Source organism: Scyliorhinus torazame, chromosome 2 (assembly GCF_047496885.1).
Source record: "Scyliorhinus torazame isolate Kashiwa2021f chromosome 2, sScyTor2.1, whole genome shotgun sequence".
NCBI classification, from domain to species: Eukaryota; Metazoa; Chordata; class Chondrichthyes; order Carcharhiniformes; family Scyliorhinidae; genus Scyliorhinus; species Scyliorhinus torazame.
Window position 1 is genome coordinate 27688916 of NC_092708.1, and position 22563 is coordinate 27711478.

Here is a 22563-nt window from a genome sequence, read left to right on the forward strand (position 1 = left end):
AAACACTGACTGAGTAACAGAAGGCAGAGAGGAATCGTGTTGCTTCATTATCATCAGGGGTTGCAGCAGTGAAAACATTGTAAAAAGTATTCTTTGCAAAAATAGCAAGGAGTGTTTTTCGAAGATGACTCAACGAGAGATGCTACAATTTCCTTACCCCTCGTGTTTGTTCCCTCTTGTGCTTCGGCCCAAATCCACAGCAGGCAGGAGGGGCGTTTGACACCCCACCAAAGCAGTCACGCTTCAAGCGCGACGTAGGAACGTGAAAGGCCATTCTGCCCCTCGAGTCCGCTTCATCATTCAATCACCGCATGGTTGATCTGTATCCCAACTCCATTGACCCACCATCAATTTGTAGACCGTAATATGCTTGGCTAACAAAAATCTAACAACCTCAGTCCTGAAATTTTCAATTAACCTCCCAGCCTCAAGAACCTTGAACATTTGCGATTTCCCCAGCATTGTGACCAGGAGAAGGAATCCTGGCTGACACCCTCTCCACATATCCCCAAACCCCCACCACAACTTTCTTCTCTTTGTGCTTTGTATGGCCCTTCGGGTGGTCTTTTCTTAAAAGAGATGGGTGTTTGAATGGAGTTGCGGGTTAGTTATCCAACTTCCCAGCAAGAGGTCCCTCCCTCACTCCTGCTGCGAAAGCAATTGGAACATGACAATCACTCTGCACCACTGAGCTAACGGGAGAGAAGAAACATACAGTACTGCTACTACCGACTGCCAAGAATGCGAATGCACGTGAAGAAAACTTACATGGGGCGTAGAAAATCATAAGAACTGGTCGCTCCTCCTTCTTTATCAATTTTCTGAATTCCTAAGGAGACAGTGAACAGCAGGACCAAGGAAAGTAAGTCAATACTTAATACATTGGAAAGCAGTGCATCAGAGGTGAGAGAAAAGGCAAAAGAAGCCTATAGAAATGTAGTACCAAACCGAATGCAGTACGGAGATAGTGCTGCGCTGTCAAGAGTCAAACATCTTTTGCTCGGGGCAATAAACAGAGCTGCTTACCAAGGTGGACTCAAAATATTCCCTTGGTGCCACATGAAGAGTGGGAGAATCCTAGCCATCACTTCCTATTCCTCATCCAATGATACTGAAACTGACTGCATGGTCATTTACCACACTGCGACCGGTGTATAGATTGGATGTTACATGAAAAATGAAATGAAAATCGCTTATTGTCACAAGTGGGCTTCAATGAAGTTACTGTGAAAAGCCCCTAGCCGCCACATTCCGGCGCCTGTTCGGGGAGGCTGGTACGGGAATTGAACCCGTGCTGCTGGCCTGCCTTGGTCTGCTTTCAAAGCCAGCGATTTAGCCCTGTGCTAAACAGCCCCTGCCTGCAATCAAAACATTTGCCTGCAATCAAAAGTCATCACACTTTGTGTGTGTGTGTGTGTGTGGGGCGGGGGGGATTCAATTGGTTGCGAGACACCTTTAGAATGCCCTGGAGGTGTCAGGGATTCAATTAAAAAAAGTTTCCACTTTTTTATTTTAAGTATATTTTCTCTCCCTGAAACCAGAAAGACTTAGAACGAGAGGAAAATTGTCCCCCCCCCCCCCCCCCCCCCAAATGGTTCAGCAGATGTCTCTGCTCAAAATAAAGAACCGCATTGTTTTTCGACACACTTGTCGATGTTCGCTCTGGGGGTGTTCAAAATGATTCCCCATACTATTTAAAAGAAAACCCTTACAGAACCCCTCTTGCTCACCCTCCCCACTCAAAACTCTCCTGGGTGTAATATGGGTGCAAGAATAAAGTTAATATGTGTGCGTACACGGCATTGACTGCGTGTGGCACTGATATTCTGGACTCTGGAGTTTATATTTGAAATTGGGTGCTTTGGGGGAAGTGGGAACAGATCGTTGTGACTAACACGAGGAGGATAAAACGCAGACCTGTAATAGCGGTGAGTGACTGTGCTCTAGAATCCCACTACGTTTGGGACACAAAGAAATAGCAGATATTAAAATTGCTCCAGGTTTACCTTTGGATGAAACTTTTGGTGCCTCAAGATGACTCCCTCACATCAACAATGTAACCTGTTAACCTTGTTCATTCCAAGACAGGGTGGGTGCCGAGCACCACAGGCGCATATGCAATATAGCATGGGGCTGTCCTGAGCTCAAGCTGTTCCAGAGGAAGGGATACAATGCTTTCCTTTGCGTATTTTTGTCCCTCACTGTGAAGCATCTTGACTATCCATTCTGTCCATTTCCCCCACAATTTTGTGAACCTCTTATCAGGTCGTCCCTCAATCTTTGTCATTCCAAAACAATGAGTTTATCCCAACCTTTCCTCATAGCTAATACCCTCCAGAGCAGGCAACATCCTGTAAACCTCGATTGTACCCTCTCCAAAGCCTCCACATCCTTCTGGTAGTGCGGCGAGGTGACCAGAATTGTACGCAATATTTCAAATATGGTTCTGTACAGCTGCAGCATGACTTGCCAATTTTTATACTCACTGCCCCGACCGATGAAGGCAAGCATGCCATATGCCTTCTTATCTACTTTATCCACCTGCATTGCCACTTTGTGATCTGTGAGTCTGTATGCCCAGATCTCTCTGCCTATCCACACCCCTAAGGGTTCTGCCATTTACGGTACAATTCCCACCTGTATCAGACCTACTAAAATGCATTACCTCACATTTGTCCGGATTAAACTCCATCTGCCATTTCTCCGCCCATGTCTCCAACCGATCGATATACTGCTATAAACTTTGACAATACGCTTCACTATCCACAACTCCACCAATCTGTGTGTCGTCCACAAACTTACTAATCAGACCAACTACATTTTTCTCCAAATCACTGATATATACTATGAGCAACAAAGGTCCCAGCATCGATCCCAGGAAACACCACTTGGCACAGCCTTCCAATCAGAAAAGCACCCATCCACCGCTACCCTCTGTCCTCTATGACCGCCAGTTCTGTTCCATCTTGCCAGCTCACCTCTGATCCAATGTGACTTCACCTTTTGCAACAGTCTGCCATGAGGGAACTTGTCAAAGTCCATGGAGACAAAATCCACTGACCTATCTTCAATCATCTTAGTCACTTCCTCAAAAAATAACTTGATCAAGTTAGAGAGGCATAACACCTCCCTTCACAAAACCATGCTGCCCATCATTAATAAATCCATTTGTTTCTAAATGTGAGCAAATCCTGTCCCCAAGAATCTTCCTCAATAATTTCCCTACCACTGACGCAAGGCTCACCGGTCTAAAATCCCTATCTTTCAATGGTGACCATGGGACCGCCCATGGTCACCATTGACCTATAGAATCCACTCCCCCTACCCCCCCTACACTCAACGCCCTCCAACCTCTGAAAAAGTACTGTACATGATACCCAAGAGTTGTACCCCCCCATCCCCCCAGTCTCCAGCTCCTCCCGTCCACTGCCTCTTGTAAAACTCCTCCCCCCAACCTCGGTTCCTTCCCCCCAACTTTCCACCCTGGCTAGACCACTCGGACCCTGTTCTGCCAGGCTCCGATGGCCGCAGCCCCTCCCCCCCCACCTCACTCCCATTCAGCGTGGAGGCCCCCGCCCGGGTCCCTTTCCCGGCTCTAGGAAAGCCCAGAAATCCCCTTTATGCGCACACAAACCCCGCATATCCACCTACACCCCAAAGAGCCCTTATTTCGAGTGAAAGTCCCATCACTTCCCTTGTCCAAATATATACAACATTGGCTCCTTTAGCCCATACACCCGCACGCAGTGAAACAAAAAATAAGAAAATACAGTCATGAGGTTACATCGGCACATGGCCATTTCTCAATTTCTCAGTTCTGCCACAGTCCTTCTGCCTTCACAAACTCCTCCGCTGCTTCCGCCGTTCCAAAATAAAAGTCCCTGAGCTTGTAAGTCACCCTCAGCTTCGCTGGATATACAATGCCGCACTGCACCTTGCTAATGTACAGTGCCCTCTTCACCCAGTTGAAGGCAGCCCACCTCCTCGCCAGCTCCACCGTAAAGTCCTGGTATACACGTATACCAGCTCCAGCCCATTGCACCACCCGCTTCTGCTTGGCCCAGCTCAGGACCTTCTCCTTCACACTGTGCCTACGGAAGCACAGAGTCACTACCCTTGGCGGCTCACTCGCCTTTGGTACAGGCCACCACGACCGATGAGCCCGATCCAGTTCATAGCGGGATGAATCCTCCCCCTCCCCCAATAGTTTCGCCAGCATCGCGGCAAAATACTCAGTCGGCCTCGGTCCTTCAACTCCTTCGGGCAGCCCCACAATCCTCAAATTCTGTCGCCTGGATCTGTTTTCCAGGTCTTCCATTTTTCGTCGCAGATCCTTGTTTGTTTGTTTTTTAAAATATATATATTTTATTCAAATTTTTCGGCCAAACAAAACAATACAAAGGTTTTCCTTTTTACGACAATAAAACAATATAAATGACAGTGACCGTTTTAACAAGGTAATAAATAATATATAAACTAAATGGCAACTGCCATAACAAAAATAATAACTCTCCAGAAATAAAATCAAACAATCCAATATACATAACCAAGTACAAATATCTATACAAAAACACCCCTGAGGACCCACCCGAGCCCTCCCCCCCCCCACCCCCACCCCACCCGAGCCCTCCCCCCCACCCCCACCCCCCACCCCCACCCCACCCGAGCCCTCCCCCCCCACCCCACCCGAGCCCTCCCCCCCACCCCCACCCCCACCCCACCCGAGCCCTCCCCACCACCCCCACCCCACCCGAGCCCTCACCCCCACCCCCCACCCCACCCCTCCCCCCCACCCCACCCGAGCCCTCCCCCCCCACCCCACTCGAGCCCTCCCCCCCCACCTTCACCCCACCCGAGCCCTCCGCCCCCCCAACCCCCCCCAGCCCTCCCCCACCCCACCCGAGCCCCCCACCCCACCCCAGCCCTCCCCCACCCCACCCCACCCGAGCCCTCCCCCCCCCACCCTCCCCCATCCGAGCGCTCCCCCCCCCCACCCCACCCGAGCCCTCCCCCCCACCCTCCCCCTCCCCCCCCACCCTCCCCCTCCCCCCCACCCGTGCTCTCCCCCCCCCACCCCACCCGAGCCCTCCCCCACCCCCTCAAGCCCCCCCCGGAGCCCTCCCCCACCCCCCCAAGCCCCCCCCGAGCCCTCCCCCCCCACCCCACCCTCCCCCTCCACCCCCACCCTCCACCCCCACCCTCCCACCCCACCCGTGCCCTCCCACCCCACCCGTGCCCGCCCTCCCACCCCACCCGTGCCCTCCCCCCCACCCCACCCGAGCCCTCCCCCACCCCCCCAAGCCCCCCCCACCCCACCCGAGCCCTCCCCCACCCCCCCAAGCCCCCCCCCCCGACCCCACCCGACCCCACCCGAGCCCTCCCCCCCACCTGAGCCCTCCCCCCCACCCGAGCCCTCCCCCCCCACCCCACCACACCCGAGCCCTCCCTCCCCCCCCCACCCCACCCGAGCCCTCCCTCCCCCCCCCCCACCCCACCCGAGCCCTCCCTCCCCCCCCCACCCCACCCGAGCCCTCCCTCCCCCCCCACACCACCCGAGCCCTCCCTCCCCCCCCCACCCCACCCGCGCCCTCCCCCCCCCCCCCCACCCCACCCCACCCGCGCCCTCCCCCCCCCCCCCCCACCCCACCCCACCCGCGCCCTCCCCCCCCCCCCCCCACCCCACCCCACCCGAGCCCTCCCCCCACCCGAGCCCTCCCCCCACCCCCCACCCCCGGGTTGCTGCTGTTACCTTCCCATTTCCTTTATCGTTCTGCGAGGTAGTCAATGAACGGTTGCCACCGCCTGGTGAACCGTTGAGCCGAACCCCTTAGTGCGAACTTTATCCGTTCTAGTTTTATAAACCCTGCCATGTCATTTATCCAGGTCTCCATGCCCGGGGGTTTGGCTTCCTTCCACATAAGCACGGTAGCATAGTGGTTAGCATAATTGCTTCACAGCTCCAGGGTCCCAGGTTCGATTCCGGCTTGGGTCACTGTCTGTGCGGAGTCTGCACATCCTCCCCGTGTGTGCGTGGGTTTCCTCCGGGTGCTCCGGTTTCCTCCCACAGTCCAAAGCTGTGCAGGTTAGGTGGATTGGCCATGATAAATTGCCCTTAGTGTCCAAAATTGCCCTTAGTGTTGGGTGGGGTTACTGGGTTATGGGATAGGGTGGAGGTGTTGACCTTGGGTAGGGTGCTCTTTCCAAGAGCCGGTGCAGACTCGATGGGCCAAATGGCCTCCTTCGGCACTGTAAATTCTATAAGCAATATCCTTCGCCGGGCTACTCGGGACGCAAAGGCCAAGACATCAGCGTCTCTCGCCTCCTGCACTCCCGGCTCTTCTGCAACCCCGAATATAGCCAACCCCCAGCCTGGCTCGACCTGGACCCCCACCACCTTCGAAAGCACCTTTGCCACCCCCACCCAGAACCCCTGCAGTGCCGGGCATGACCAAAACATGTGTGTGTGGTTTGCTGGGCTTCTCGAGCATCTCCCACACCTATCCTCTACCCCGAAAAATTTACTGAGCCTTGCTCCGGTCATATGCGCCCTGTGCAAAACCTTGAATTGTATCAGGCTTAGCCTGACGCACGAGGATGACGAGTTTACCCTACGTAGGGCATCAGCCCACAGCCCCTCCTCAATCTCTTCCCCCAGCTCGTCTTCCCATTTCCCCTTCAGCTCATCCACCATAATCTCCCCCTCGTCCCTCATTTCCCTGTATATATCCGACACCCTACCATCCCCCACCCATGTCCCTGAGATCACTCTATCTTGAATCTCCTGCATCGGGAGCTGCGGGAATTCCCTCGCCTGTTGCCTCGCAAAAGCCCTCAGTTGCATGTACCGAAATGCATTCCCTTGGGGCAAACCATATTTTTCCGTCAGCGCTCCCAGACTCGCAAACGTCCCGTCTACAACAGATCTCTCAGTTGCACAACCCCAGCTCTCTGCCATGCTCCAAATCCCCCATCTATTCTCTCCGGGACAAACCTATGATTATTTCTTATCGGGGACCGCACCAAGGCTCCCGTCCTTCCCCTATGTCGTCTCCACTGCCCCCAAATTTTTAGCGTTGCCACCACCACTGGACTTGTGGTGTATTTCTTCGGGGAGAACGGCAACGGCGCCGTCACCATTGCTTGTAGGCTGGTTCCTTTGCAGGACGCCATCTCCAATCTCTTCCATGCCGCTCCCTCCCCTTCTCCCATCCACTTACACACCATTGAAATATTGGCGGCCCAGTAGTATTCACTTAGGCTCGGTAGTGCCAGTCCCCCCCTATCCCTGCTACGCTGCAAGAACCCCCTCCTCACTCTCGGGGTCTTCCCGGCCCACACAAAACTCATGACACTTCTCTCAATTTTCTTGAAAAAAGCCTTCGTGACCATCACCGGAAGGCACTGAAACACAAAAAGGAATCTCGGGAGGACTACCATTTTGACCGCCTGCACCCTACCCACCAGTAACAGGGGCACCATGTCCCATCTCTTAAAATCCTCCTCCATCTGTTCCACCAATCTTGTTAAATTAAGCCTATGTAAGGTTCCCCAACTCCTGGCTATCTGAATCCCTAAGTACCGGAAATCTCTTGTTACCTTCCTCAGCGGTAAATCATCTATTACCCTGCTCTGCTCCCCCGGATGCACCACAAACAGCTCCCTCTTCCCCATATTCAATTTGTACCCCAAAAATTCCCCAAACTCCCTGAGTGTCTGCATTATCTCAGGCATCCCCTCCACTGGGTCCGCAACATACAGCAATAAATCATCTGCATACAATGATACCCGGTGTTCTTCTCCTCCCCTGAGTACTCCCCTCCACTTCCTGGAGCCCCTCAGTGCTATGGCCAGGGGCTCAATCGCCAATGCAAACAGTAACGGAGACAGGGGACCTCTATGAAGACGGAAGTAGTCAGACCTCTGCCTGTTCGTGACCACACTCGTCACCGGGGCCCTATCCAGTAGCTGTACCCATCCAATAAACCCTTCTCCAAAACCAAATCTCCTCAGCACCTCCCACAGATAGTCCCACTCCACTCTGTCGAATGCTTTCTCGGCGTCCATCGCCACCACTATCTCCGCCTCCCCCTCTGGTGGGGGCATCATCATTACCCCTAGCAACCTCCGTATGTTCGTGTTCAGCTGTCTCCCCTTAACGAACCCAGTTTGATCCTCGTGGACCACCCCGGGACACAGTCCTCTATCCTCGTCGCCATCACCTTGGCCAGGAGCTTAGCATCTACGTTTAAACGGGAAATGGGCCTGTAGGACCCACACTGCAGCGGGTCTTTTTCCTTCTTCAAAGGAGCGATATCGTCACCTCCGACATAGTCGGGGGCAACTGCCCCCTTTCCCTGGCCTCATTAAAGGTTCGCGTCAAAAGCGGGGCCAGTAGGTCCATATATTTCCGATAAAATTCCACCGGGAATCCGTCCGGTTCCGGGGCCTTTGCCGCCTGCATGCTCCCAATCCCTTTTACCACCTCCTCCATCTCAATCTGTGCTCCCAGTCCCGCCCTCTCCTGCTCCTCCACCTTCGGGAATTCCAGCTGATCCAGGAAACACATCATTCCCTCCTTCCCTTCCGGGGGCTGAGCCTTATATAACCTCTCATAGAATGCCTTGAACACCCCGTTCACTCTCTCCGCTCCCCGTTCCATCTCTCCCTCCTCATCTCTCACCCCACCTATCTCCCTCGCTGCTCCCCTCTTCCTCAATTGTTGGGCCAGTAGCCGACTCGCCTTCTCTCCATACTCATACTGTACACCCTGTGCCCTCCTCCACTGTGCCTCTGCCTTACCCGTGGTCAGCAGGTCAAATTCCACATGTAACCTTTGTCTTTCCCTGTACAGTCCCTCCTCCGGTGCCTCTGCATATTGCCTGTCCACCCTCAAAAGTTCTTTCAACAATCGCTCCCTTTCTTTACCCTCTTGCTTCCCTTTATGTGCCCTTATGGATATCAGTTCCCCTCTGACCACCGCCTTCAACGCCTCCCAGACCACTCCCACCTGAACCTCTCCATTGTCATTAAGCTCCAAGTACCTTTCGATACACCCCCTCACCCTTAAACATACCCCCTCATCCGCCAATAAGCCCATATCCATTCTCCAGAGTGGGTGCTGTTCTTTTTCCTCTCCTACCTCCAGGTCTACCCAATGTGGAGCGTGGTCCGAAATGGCTATGGCTGTATACTCCGTCCCTGTCACCTTCGAAATCAGTGCCCTTCCCAAGACAAAAAAGTCTATCCGTGAGTATACTTTGTGAACATGGGAGAAAAATGAGAACTCCTTACTCCTAGGCCTACTAAATCTCCAGGGGTCTACCCCTCCCATCTGCTCCATGAAGTCCTTGAGCACCCTGGCCACTGCCGGCCTCCTCCCGGTCCTGGACCTCGACCGGTCCAGCCCTGGATCAAGCACCGTATTGAAGTCTCCCCCCATTACCAACTTTCCCGCCTCCAGGTCCGGGATACGTCCCAACATACGCCTCATAAAATTTGCATCATCCCAGTTCGGGGCGTATACTTTCACCAGAACCACCGCCTCCCCTTGCAATCTGCCACTCACCATCACATATGTACCCCCACTATCCGCCACTATGGTCTTTGCCTCAAACAGTACCCGTTTCCCCACTAAGATAGCCACCCCCCCTATTCTTCGCATCTAAACCCGAATGAAACACCTGCCCCAACCATCCTTTACGTAGTCTGACCTGGTCTATCAGTTTCAGATGCGTCTCCTGCAACATAACCACATCTGCCTTTAATTTCTTTAGGTGTGCGAGTACCCGTGCCCTTTTAATCGGCCCGTTCAGCCCTCTCACGTTCCACGTGATCAGCCGGGTTGGGGGGCTCTTTCCCTCCCCCCCCCCCACCCCTCCCTGTCGATTAGCCATCTCCTTTTTCAATTCAGCTCCTCACCCGGTTCCCACGTACCCATATATCCCCCCAATGGTGCCCTCCCGCCTCGACCACCCCATCCCATAACAGCTCCCCCTTCTCCTTAGCAGCAGCAACCGAGTTAACCCCCCCCCCTCCGCTAGAGCCCCCTCTAGCGTAGTTGCACCCCCCATGTTGCTCCCAGAAGTCAGCGAACTCTGGCTGACCTCGGCTTCCCCCCTTGTCCTCGGCCCCCACTGTGGGCCCCTCCTTCCTGCGTCCCTGTTCCCGCCACAATTACCATAGCGCGGGAACAAAGCCCGCGTTTCCCACTCGGCCCTGCCCCTAATGGCCGGCGCCCACAGTTCCTCATCCTCCACCCCAACAAGGGGAAGAGAGAAAAGTTACAGGATCACAGAATTAACAAATTGAAAAATCATCCCCCCCCCCCCTTCCTCGCCCCACATAATCACCCCACCACTTTGTCCCAGAAGCTCTTTCTCTCGCCAGACTATTCCAGCTTCTCGTCCACAATGAATGTCCACGCCTCTTCTGCTGTCTCAAAGTAGTGGTGCTTCCCTTGGTGTGTGACCCACAATCTCGCCGGTTGCAACATTCCTAACTGAACCTTCTTTTTGTGAAGCACCGCCTTAGCCCGATTGAAACTTGCCCTCCTTCTCGCCACCTCCGCACTCCAATCCTGGTATACGCGGATCACCGCGTTCTCCCACCTACAGCTCCGAGTTTTCTTCGCCCATCTGAGGACCGTCTCTCTGTCATTGTAGCGGAGAAACCTCACCACTATAGCTCGAGTCATTTCTCCAGCCTTTGGTCTTCGCGCCAGAACTCGATAAGCTGCCTCCACCTCCAAAGGGCCCGTCGGGGCCTCCGATCCCATTAGCGAGTGAAGCATCGTGCTCACATATGTCCCGACGTCCGCCCCTTCTGCGCCTTCGGGAAGACCCAAGACTCTTAAATTCTTCCTCCTCGAATTATTCTCCAGTGCTCCCAACCTCTCCACACACCTTTTGTGCTGTGCCTCGTGTGTCTCTGCCTTCACCACCAGGCCCTGTATTTCATCTTCGTTTTCAGCAGTCTTTGCCTTCACGACCCGAAGCTCCAGCTCTTGGGTCCTCTGCTCCTCCTTTAGCCCTTCAATCGCCTGTAATATCGGGGCCAACAGCTCCTTCTTCAACTCCTTCTTCAGCTCTTCCACACAGCGCCGCAGGAACTCTTGTTGCTCCGGGCCCCATAACAAACGGCCACCTTCCGACGCCATCTTGCTTTGAGCTTCCCTTCCTTGCCGCTGCTCCAGAGGATCCTCTGTAATCCGGCCGCTATCCTCTCCCTTTTCCATGCGTGTCCGGGGGGATTCCCTTCTGGTTTACCGCACAGTGTTTTTGGCCGTTTAAATTGCCGTTGGGGCTCCTATAAGAGCCCAAAAGTCCGTTCCACCGGGAGCTGCCGAAACGTGCGACTTAGCTGGTCATCGCCGCACCCGGAAGTCTCGCAGATCCTTGTTAATGTCCATCACCTTCCGCATCTCTTTCCCCATCGAGGCAAGTTGATCACCGTGCTGCAATAATGTCTCCTCCACTTCCTTCAGCGCCTCCCCTTGCTCTCGCACCTCCGCCACTGCGCTCGCCACCGCCTCCTCCACCAGCACACTCAAAACCTCTCTCATCTCCTGCCTCATGGTCTCCATGTATTTTGTAAACTGCCTTTCGAATTCCGCAGCCATCACCTTAGTTATTTCTTCAGCCGTAAGCAATGCGGCCTCCCCTGGTGCTCCAGCCTCCATTTTTCTTGGTGACTCCGCGGTGAACTTTCCACTCCCCGACGGACCTTCAGCTGTTTTCCTTACGGACGTTCTTTTGCTCACCCTCGACATTTTTCTTCACTGTGCCTTCACTCTGCCGCCCCTGTGCCTTCTCCCTGCTTTTGCCGCCTCCGTGGACCCTGGGACCGGGTTTAAAGCCCCGAAAATGCCATTCCCAAACGGGAGCCCTTCATTGTGCGTCCGCCTCCCGCCCTCCGTCACCCCCCTGCTATCTTTCTCAAGCAAAGGAACAACATTGGTAATTCTCCAGTCCTCTGAGTCAGAATACAGATGGGACATAGAGAACCTAGTGGCATGGTGTAACGACAACAATTTCTCCCTCAACATCATGAAAACTAAAGAGCTGGTCATTGATTTCGGGAAGCAAAATATTGTCCACACCCTGTCCACATCAACAGGGCCGAGGTGGAGATGGTTGACAGCTTCAAACTCCTAGGTGTGCACATCACCAACAACCTGTCCTGGTCCACCACATTGACGCTACGGCCAAGAAAGCACAACAGAGCATATACTTCCTCAGGAAGCTAAGGAAATTTGGTATGTCCACATTGACTCTTCCCAACTTTTACAGATGCACCATAGAAAGCATCCTATCAGGCTGCATCACAGCCTGGTATGGCAACTGCTTGGCCCAAGACCGTAAGAAACTACAGAGAATCGTCAACACAGCCCAGTCCATCATGCGAACCCCGCCTCCCATCCATTGATTCGGTCTACACCTCCCATTGCCTTGGGAAAGCGGGCAGCATAATCAAAGACCTCTCCCACCCAGGTTATTCTCTCTTCCAATTTCTTCCATCGAGCAGGAGATGCAAAGTCTGAGAACACGCACGAACAGGTTCAAAAAACAGCTTCTTCCCCGCTGTTACCAGACTCCTGAATGACCCTCTTATGGACTGAACTGATCTCTCCACATATCTTCTCCATTGAGTAGTATACTCACCCGATGCCTGTGCCAATATATTTACATTGTGTATTTATCGTATGTCCTATGTTTTTTTATGCATGGAATGATCTGTCTGGACTGTACGCGGAACAGTATTTTTTCACTATACCTCGGTACACGTGACAATAAATCAAATCCTCCCCTGGCAGATAATGAAATTTGAATTTTTAAAAAAATAACCTGGAATTAAGTCTAATGTCGACCATGAAACCATTGCTAATAGTTGCAAAAACCCATCTGGTTCACTAACGTCCTTCAAGGAAGGATATCTGCCGCTACAAAGGGTCATCTGGACTCGAAACGTTAGCTCTTTTCTCTCCCTACAGATGCAGCTTGACCTGCTGAGATTTTCCAGCATTTTCTCTTTTGGTTTCAGATTCCAGCATCTGCAGTAATTTGCTTTAAGGATATGGGCGGCACAGTAGCACAGCGGTTAGCACGGTTGCTTCACAGCGCCAGGGTCTCAGGTTCTATTCCCGGCTCGCTCACGGACTGTGCGGAGTCTGCACATTCTCCCCGTGTCTGCGTGGGTTTCCTCCGAGCGCTCCAGTTTCCTCCCACAGTCCAAAGATGTGCAGGTTAGGTGGATTGGCCGTTCTAAATTGCCCTTAATGTCCAAAAATGATTAGGTGGGGTTACTAGTTATGGGGATAGGGTGGAGGTATGGGCTTAAGTAGGGTGCTCATTCCAAGGGCCGGTGCAGACTCGATGGGCCGAATGGCCTCCTTCTGCACTGTAAATTCTATGTAAATCTATGTAAATTCAAATGTCACCTATAGCCAATGAGGATACAAAGATTTCTGTCAAGGCCCCAGCAATTTCCTCTCTTGCCCCCCTCAGTATTCTGGGGTGGATCCCATCAGGCCCTGGCGACATATCTAATGCATTTTATCACACCCAACACCACATTTTTGATATCAACATGACACAGACTATCTACACGCCCTTCCCCAGACTCATCATCCACCAAGTCGTTCTCTTTGGTGAATACTGATGTAAAGTACCCATTTAGTACTGGCCCATTTCCTCTGGCTGCACGCATAGATTCCCTCCTCTGACCTCGAGTGGGCCAACGTTCCCTGGTTATCATCTTGCTCTTTATACACATGTCTAAAATTCCTCGGAATTCTCCGTAATCCTGTTTGCCAATGTCTTGCTTAAGTTCCTTCCAACTTTCCTTATATTCTCCAAGGGCTTTGTCTGTTCTCAGCCTTCCTGGACCTTACGAATGCTTTTCTTTTTGAACCATCCTCACAATATCCCATGTTACACAAGGTTCCTGAAACTTTCCAAACTTATCCTTCATCCTCACAGGAACATGCCAGTCCTGAATTCTAATCAACTGACTTTTGAAAGACTCCCACATGTCAGATGTCACATATTGATTTCTCTTCAAACAGCCGCTTCCCCAATCTAAATTCTTCAGTTCCTGCCTTTCGCCTTTAAAATACTGATTTCAGCATAAGCTCCGGATTGGCACCAAGTCATCAGTGAAATTACATCCTGAATTACAGGTGTACAGAAAGACCAAAAGCTGGACCCCAGTAGCTGGATAATCGGTATAGTCTTTATTAGTCTCACAAGCAGGTTTACGTTAACACTGCAGTGAAGTTACTGTGAAAAAACCCCAGTCTCCACACTCCGGCGCCTGTTCGGGTACACTGACGGAGAATTCAGAATGTCCAATTCACCTAACAAGCACGTATTTCGGAGCTTGTAGGAGGAAACCCACACAGACACAGGGAGAATGTGCAGACTCCGCACAGGCAGTGACCCAAGCCGGGAATCGAACCTGGGTCCCTGCGCTGTGAAGCAACAGTGCGAACCACTGTTGGATTGGATTTTGTTTATTGTCACGTGTACCAAGGTAAAGTGAAAAGTATTTTTATGTGAGCAGCTCAACAGATCATTAAGTACATGAAAAGAAAAGGAAAGAAAAGAAAATACATAATAGGGCAACACAGGGTGCACAATGTAACTACATAACATGAGGTCAGTCCATAAGAGGGTCGTTTAGAAGTCTGCTAACAGCGGGGAAGAAGCTGTTTTTGAGTCTGTTCGTGCGTGTTCTCAGACTTTTTTTATCTCCTGCCCGATGGAAGAAGTTGGAAGACTGAGTAAGCCGGGTGGGAGGGATCTTTGATTATGCTGCCCACTTTCCCAAGGCAGCGGGAGATGTAGATGGAGTCAATGGATGGGAGGCAGGTTCGTGTGATGGGCTGTATTCACGACTCTGAGGTTTCTTGCGGTCTTGGGCCAGGCAGTTGCTATCCCAGGCTGTGATGCAGCCAGATAGGATGCTTTCTATGGTGCATCTGTAAAAGTTGGGAAGAGTCAATGTGGACATGCCAAATTTCCTTAGTTTCCTGAGAATGTATAGGTGCTGTTGTGCTTTCTTGGTGGTAGCGTCGACGTGGGTGGACCGGGACAGATTTTTGGAGAGGTGTACCTCTAGGAATTTGAAACTTCTAACCATCTCCACCTCGGCCCCATTGATGCTGACAGGGGTGTGTACAGTACTTTGCTTCCTGAAGTCAATGACCAGCAATTTAGTCTTGCTGGCAGTGAAGGATAGATTGTTGTCGCTGCATCACTACACTAGGTTTTCTATCTCCCTCCTGTATTCTGACTCGTCGTTATTCAAGATCCGGCCCACTATGGTTGGATCGTCAGCAAACTTGTAGATGGAGTTGGAACCAAATTTTGTCACACAGTCGTGTGTGTACAGGGAGTATAGTAGGGAGCCCCGGTATTAAGGACTATTGTGGAGGAGGTGTTGTTGTTCATTCTTACTGATTGTGGTCTGTGGGTTAGAAAGTCGAGGATCCAGTTGCAGAGTGGGGAGCCAAGTCCTAGGTTTTGGAGCTTTGATACGAGCTTGGCTGGGATTATGGTGTTGAAGGTGGAGCTGTAGTCAATAAACAGGAGTCTGGTGTAGGAGCCCTTGGTGTCAAGATGCTCTTGGGATGAGTGTAGGGCCAGGGAGATGACATCTGCTGTGGACCGGTTGCGGCGGTATTCAAATTGCAGTGATCAAGGCGTTCTGGAGTATGGAGGTAATGCCCTTCATGAACAACCTCTCAAAGCACTTCATTACGACTGAAGTCAGGGCCACCGGACGGTAGTCATTGAGGCACATTGCCTGGTTCTTCTTTGGCAGCGATATGATGGTCGTCTTCTTGAAGCAGCTGGGGACCTCGGAGCGGAGGAGGGACAGGTGAAAGATGTCCGCGAACACATCTGCCAGCTGGTCCACGCAGGCTCTCAGTGCACGACCAGGGACCAGTCCACTGTCTCCAAGCAGTCACTAAGGACTCTTCTGTTTCCTCGGAACAGCCCTGCACGAGTTTCTTAGTTGGATTCTCCCGCTTGAGTTTCTGCTTGTATGCCGAGTCCGTCGCCTTCCGAGGGTTCACTTTCAGGAAAGGCGTTCTGACTTTGGAAGCTGTGATGGTGGGTATGGGTGTGTTATAGGCTGCTGGGGCACTCGACAACGGATCGTTGGTTACCTGCTCGAACCGAGCATAGAATGCATTGAGTTCATCGGGGAGGGGTGCGCTGCCGCTGGAGATACTCCTCGGCTTCGCTTTGCAGCCCGTTATGTTGTTTAGGCCTTGCCACAACCACCGAGAGTCTGTAACACTAGTTTGTGACTCTAGCTTGGTCTGATATTCTCTCTTGGCATCTCGGATGGCTTTGAGGAGGTAGAACTTGGATTTCTTGTATAGGTCAGGGTCGCCTGATTTGAACACCTCAGACCTGTCCTTCAGTAGGGAGTCAATCTCACCATTGAGCCATGGTTTCCAGTTGGGGAACGTACGCACTGCTTTCTTTGGCAGGCAGTCATCCACACATTTGCTGATGAAGTCTGTGACGGTGGCGGCATACTCATTGAAGTTGGTCGCTGAGTTCTTAAATATGGACCAGTTCACTGTTTCCAAGCAGTCACATAGGAGCTCTTCGGAACAGCATTGCGCGACCTTCTTAGCTGGATTCTCCCGCTTGAGTTTCTGCTTGTATGCCGGGAGAAGGAGCACCGTCTTATGGTCTGATTTCCCAAAGTGCAGTCGGGGGATGGAACGGTAGGCGACCTTGATTTTTGAGTAGCAGTGGTCAAGACTGTTGTTGCCCCTGGTGGGACAGATGTGCTGGTGGAATTTTGGCAGTACACTCGAGGTTGGCCTTGTTGAAGTCCCCGGCCACGATGAACAAGGCCTCCGGGTGTTCTGTTTCGTAGTTGTTTTATAACTGTGTACAGACTGTGCTACGATCTCAAAGATTCTTGCGGTTATCTTCTCCCTGCTAGAAAAGTGAAATCATTGAAAACTCCACTGCCTGTAACCTCACACCAAGTCCTAATCCGTCACTATCCCACATGCTGGCAGACCTGTGGGAGGTGGTGATGCAGTGGTCTTGTCGCTGGACTAGCAATCCAGAGAGCCAGAGCATTGAGCCCCACCGCAGGAATGGTGAAATTTGAATTTAGTAAAAATCTGAAATAAAAGTCGAATGGTGACCATGAAACCACTGTTGATTGGTGTAAAAACCCATTTGGTTCACTAATGGCCTTAAAGGAAGGAAATCCGTTGTTCTTACCTGGACTGGCCTACATGTGACTCCACATCCGCAACAATATTGGTTGATTCTTAAACGTCCGCTCAAATTGCTGAGCAATCCATTCAGTTCAAGGGCAATTAGGGATGGGAAATAAATGCTGGCACATCCCAAAAATGGGCGGCATGGTAGCACAGTGGTTAGCACTGTTGCTACACAGTACCAGGGTCCCAGGTTCGATTCCCGGCTTGGGTCACTGTCTGTGTGCAGTCGGCACATTCTCCCCGCGTCTGCGTGGGTTTCCTCCGAGTGCCCCGGTTTCCTCCCACAAGACCCAAAAGAAGGGACGTTAGGTAAATTGGACATTCTGAATTCTCCCTCTGTGTACCCGAACAGGTGCCGGAGTGTGGCAACTAGGGGCTTTTCACAGTAACTTCATTGCAGGTGTTAATGAAAGCCTACTTGTGACCATAATAAAGATTATAAACTTCTGCCAGGTATCACCAATACCTCTCATTTGTAGTCGAACCCTTCCATGCGTCCCCCCCCCCCCCCCCCCCACCCCAGCTGTTGGCTTCAAACAGAAATTCCTGTAGGTCTGCCAGCCTGACCGCAGCTGTGTGTGGTGCTGCTGATCGCCAGCCGCGCAGGATTCTCCGGCCGGCGTTTAGGGAAGCAAAGGCAAGGGCGTCAGCCCTCTTCCCCATATGGAGTTCTGGCTGGTCCGATACCCTGAAGACTACTACTCTCGGGCACGGCTCCACCCTCAGAGCCACACCCGTGGACATTGCCTCGAAGAAGGCGGTCTAGAACCCTGCGGCAATAAAGATTATTATATACATTAAACATGCAATCCCTCACAGCATTTGTATTTCTCCTCTTCTCCTCACCCCAATGGGAAGCCTCCCCCTGTGTAGACTGCATGAGGAAACAGTTATTTCAATATCAAAGGAAAGGATTAATTATTTAAAAGGACCTTATGAATGTCCAAAGACTGCTCAAAATAAATTGTACAGCATGTACAGGACGTGTTGTGGTCAGCAGTGCGATATCTGTGCTTCCATTTCCGTGGTTTCTCAGATTTTACTTCAGATATTTATCTTATCTTCCAGCTGACTGTGATACACTTTGTGGTTGCGCTTCGAGCAGAGTTGGGCTGAGAGAATTTGTGTGTTAGGTCCAAGGAAATTTACCCTTTGATGTCATTTTGGCTGTCTGTAAAGTTTTTAAATCTCCTCTCTCTTAACCCCTCCCCCCCTCCCCCCCCCCCCCCCCCCAACACCACCACCATAGAACTGACGGCAAGTTGGCCAGGTTGAAGAAATGGGCGCAGGCTTGTGGAACATGATCATTGACATGAATGGGCTCTGATGAAAGGCTATCATAGAATTTACAGGGCAGGAGGTCATTCGGCCCATCGAGTCTGCGCCAGCCCTTGGAAAGAATACCCTACTTAAGCACATATCTCGACCCTATCCCTCGTAACCTAGTAACCCCACCCAACCTTTTTTTCGACATTTAAGGGCAACTCATGACCCAAAATGTTAAGCGATTCTCCCCATAGACGAAGCCCCTCGGAGGTGGAGGTCTCCTCACAAATTAATTCTCCTGAGCATGTCCAAAGACACTTGGGTTCCTGCTGGGGTCACTGTCTGTGTGGAGTCTGCACGTTCGCCCTGTATCTGCGTGGCTTTCCTCCGGGTACTCCGGTTTCCTCCCACAAGTCCCGAAAGACGTGCTTGTTAGGTGAATTGGACATTCTGAATTCTCCGTGTGTACCCGAACAGGCGCCGGAGTGTGGCGATTAGGGGATTTTCACAGTAACTTCATTGCAGTTTTAATGTAAGCCTGCTGGTCACAATAAAGATTATTAGGATGCGCAGGTGAGGCGGATTGGCCATTCCAAATTGTCCCTTTGTGTCCAAAGGGTGGGTGAATGGGCCTAGGTAGGCTGTTCTTTCAGAGGGTCGGGGGAGACCTGATGGGCCGAATGGCCTCCTTCTGCACCGTAGGGATTCTATTCTATCTCCAGCATTTCCATTTTTTTGCAGCATCCGCCGTATTTGGCTTTCATGTTAAGCGGGAGGTTGCTTGGGGCAGTTTTCCAGAAGGAATATTGACACATAGTACTCCAAATAACAATCCACATTTTCCCTGAGAATGACGAAGGAAGGGAAGATTCAGGCCTATGGGGGAAAGAGTGAATACCATCCTACTGTGCTGCAAATCTCTGTGGTCTTGTGATCATCTTGTTGTGACTTTCCAAAGGTTACTACTTCGGATTTCCAGCATTAAAATTTTACTTTTTAACACTACATTAGCATTAAATCAAAACATGCATTTACAATTCTTTCTTAAAACCTTCCGCATGGACACATAGACCATTCCAAGAACAGTCTTTTTTTAAAACAGATAAAGCAAGGTCACACCGTGTTGTATGCACTACATGTCCTTTATGCAACTATCTAAAACACTTGACAGCACTCACATTCTCGTGCGCACAAATAAAATAAAGCAGCATTATTATCACCATTAAGTATCCTATTTCCCAGCCAAGTCCATTATCAGGAATAGTGTCAAACCTTCTCACTGTCAATGTGAACCACATCCTTTGCTTCGGGATTCTCCTCCCACAATGGAGCACCCTCCGGATCCCTCATAAATGCCACCATTGACTGTGAACAATCAGAAAAGAGTGCAGAGTTCATGAGTTTCAAAGCTCAGGAGCAGAACCTCAAATTTTGAATACACAAATTATTTGTGGTGGCATGGAGGATTAAAGGAAAAGAAAAGACTATTTGCATCTAAAACTTCTCGAGCTCATCAGCGGTATTGTGCTTATTCCAGCCTGATCCCAAAGAGGTTTCTCACAGACTGGCAGGGGATGGAGGGGAGATTACATCAAGCATTACAACATGGAACAGGCCAACAGATGAGGATTCAGCAAGAAACGCATGAATCGGGTTGCGATCCCCGCCCCCCCAGAACACTCCCGCTTCCAGTGAACAGAGGAAATTCCAATTAGGGCTCAGTTTGCAAGTGTTAAACCACATGCAAAAAAAAAAAAACGATGGCCGCTTTTGCAAGCTTCTCGGCATCAAGCGCAGAGTTCTGCATCGAATGCTGGTTTTTGCCAGAAAGTAGTTTTTGTTGTGACCCAAGGATTACTGCTCTGCAGCCAGCTGCCAAGATACGTCTGCCACCAGAGCCTGAATACCACCATTCTCCAGTCATTGGGCATTAGTACACTCGTGAGCCAGACCACCGGACCTTTCACAGACATTCTGTAAAGAGAGCCAGAGAGTGGGATTCCCCAGGGGATGTACCAAGAAAGATTCAAAACTTTATCTCAGGAGAGAGAGAGAGTTGTTTAAAGATCGTAAACAATTGGAAAAAAACCTCGAACGCTAAATCAGTGGGAGAATGGGGAGCAGGGGTAGCGGGCAGGAGGGAGGACAGTGAAAGGAGGACAGAAGAACGGCTGAGAGGACAATTTAGGAGTGATAACAGAGGGCTCTTCATGGTGGTAAGTGATCAGTAAATAAAATAGATTTATGACTGGGCAACTTTGGAAATCATTCAAAGATATTAATACATTTTTAAAAAATCAGGTGTTGCGGCAGTGCAGGTGGGTCTCACGTGGCAGCAGGGCGGATTGTAGATTTTGGATGGACCAAATGTGAACTTTACTTATGCAAATACAGAAGCTGGGTCGCAAAAGGGCAAACATTCTGAAGCATTGTCATTTTAAAAGACATGTTAAAAAAAAAAACAAGAGGTGGCATGGTGGCCCAGTGGGTAGCACTGTTGCCTCACGGCACCGCGGACCCAGGTTCTATCCCAGCCCGCTGTCAGTGTGGAGTTTGCACATTTTCCCCGTGTCTGTATGGGTTTCACCCCACACAACCCAAAGATGTGCATTCTAGGTGGATTGGCCACACTAAATTGCCCCTCAATTGGCAAAAAAAGAAATTGGGTACTTTAAATTTGAAACAAAAACAAAAATAAGCAAATGTGGTTTACCTCAGGTCCTGTTGCAACCTGACTGTCACGGAAACTATATATCTTACACAACATCTGAATTGAGTCAAGTTAACTGAATGACATCCGCTACTGCGATGTGGTTTATCCTCAACCATAAAAAGGGATGTAATTTTAACACCTCCTGCCTTTAGATCTTTACATTAAACACCTCGTAGCCCACTTTACATGGACTTCCCTTTTCAGACAAAAACTACTGGGCAAGGTTGGTTGGGATCTGTTCCGCAGCTTTTAAAATATTCCTATTCACGGGGGGGGGGGGGGGGGGGGGGGGGGGGGGGGGGGGGGGGAGGAGGGAAGAGAGAGAGAGAGAGAGAGAGAGAGAAATGCAAAAAGGCAGGTTTATCTTGTGCTAGGATTAGCTGATTTCAGCCCAGGTACCACTTGGCTTCAGCAAGTCAGGGATGTGGAGGAGCAGGGGGACAATAAAAATAACAGCCAGCTTTCCCTCGATATCCAGAGATGTCTATTATACAAGACAAGCGTGGATGATAGGGACGGGCAGATCAGGCTCATATGCAACCCCCTCCACGGATGAATAGCTGCCAAGGTTTGCTGCCACTAGATTCACATGACGAGTGGACAACTGGATCAGTTACTGGAGGACGGTGCGTGGAACCTTTTCCTGGCAGGAGTTCACAGTTCCAGGAGAAAAAAGGAAGAAAATTTGATGCCCCGCTGGTACAAGAACTCAGGAAAACTTCACCCAAAGCTCTGGGTCAACCTTGAGCGAGTCATTGGGGAGTCAACAGTAGCTTGGTGTTTGCTACCTATTCCACATCTCACCCTTATTTAAAAGTTTATAGTCATAACTGCACTTAGCATTTTTCATCAATGACTTGGAAAAGCTGGAAAAGGGCATTTTTATTTTCCACATAGCCACAATAGTGGGGACATCCACTGGTAGACGGAATAGGTTATTCAGAAATACTGCTCAAACAATTGCACTATTCTGAAGTGAATTGGGAGTCAGACCACAATAGATTGCAGCAAGCTAATTGTACAACTGCGAGAGAGGGCAGCGAGGTTAAACAACACAGATGAGAAACGCCAGCCAAAGGAATTTATTATTCCTGTTTCTCTGCTGGAGATTGTTCAGGGATTAGCAATAAAGCTAGGAGTGCACGTGGCGTTTGTGCATGCATGGTGCGTGCGCATGTGCACATGTATGCTTGTGCACGTACATGGAGGGCACTTGGTAAACTGTTCTTACAGCATACAGGTGAAAGCATGGTCACTTGTAAATGAAGCAGAGACACACCCAAAGGAACCCCTTGGCCACAGTAATTGCCAATGGAACCTCTGA

General features: G+C 51.0%; 1 protein-coding gene across 2 annotated transcripts in view; it reads right to left on the minus strand.

Moving 5' to 3' along the window:
- The window catches only part of pdia5 (protein disulfide isomerase family A, member 5), a 242909-nt gene that overhangs the window by 179618 nt on the left and 40728 nt on the right, over positions 1 to 22563 (minus strand). For both annotated transcript variants that reach the window (XR_011933713.1, XM_072469890.1), the window contains exons 6-7: positions 19799 to 19891; positions 769 to 829 (exon numbers count right to left, since the gene is read on the minus strand). Coding sequence is in view for 1 of the 2 variants with exons in the window: in XM_072469890.1 (XP_072325991.1) it covers positions 769 to 829; positions 19799 to 19891 (154 nt within the window). In the remaining variant the exon portion in view is untranslated. The remainder of the gene's footprint in view (positions 1 to 768; positions 830 to 19798; positions 19892 to 22563) is intronic.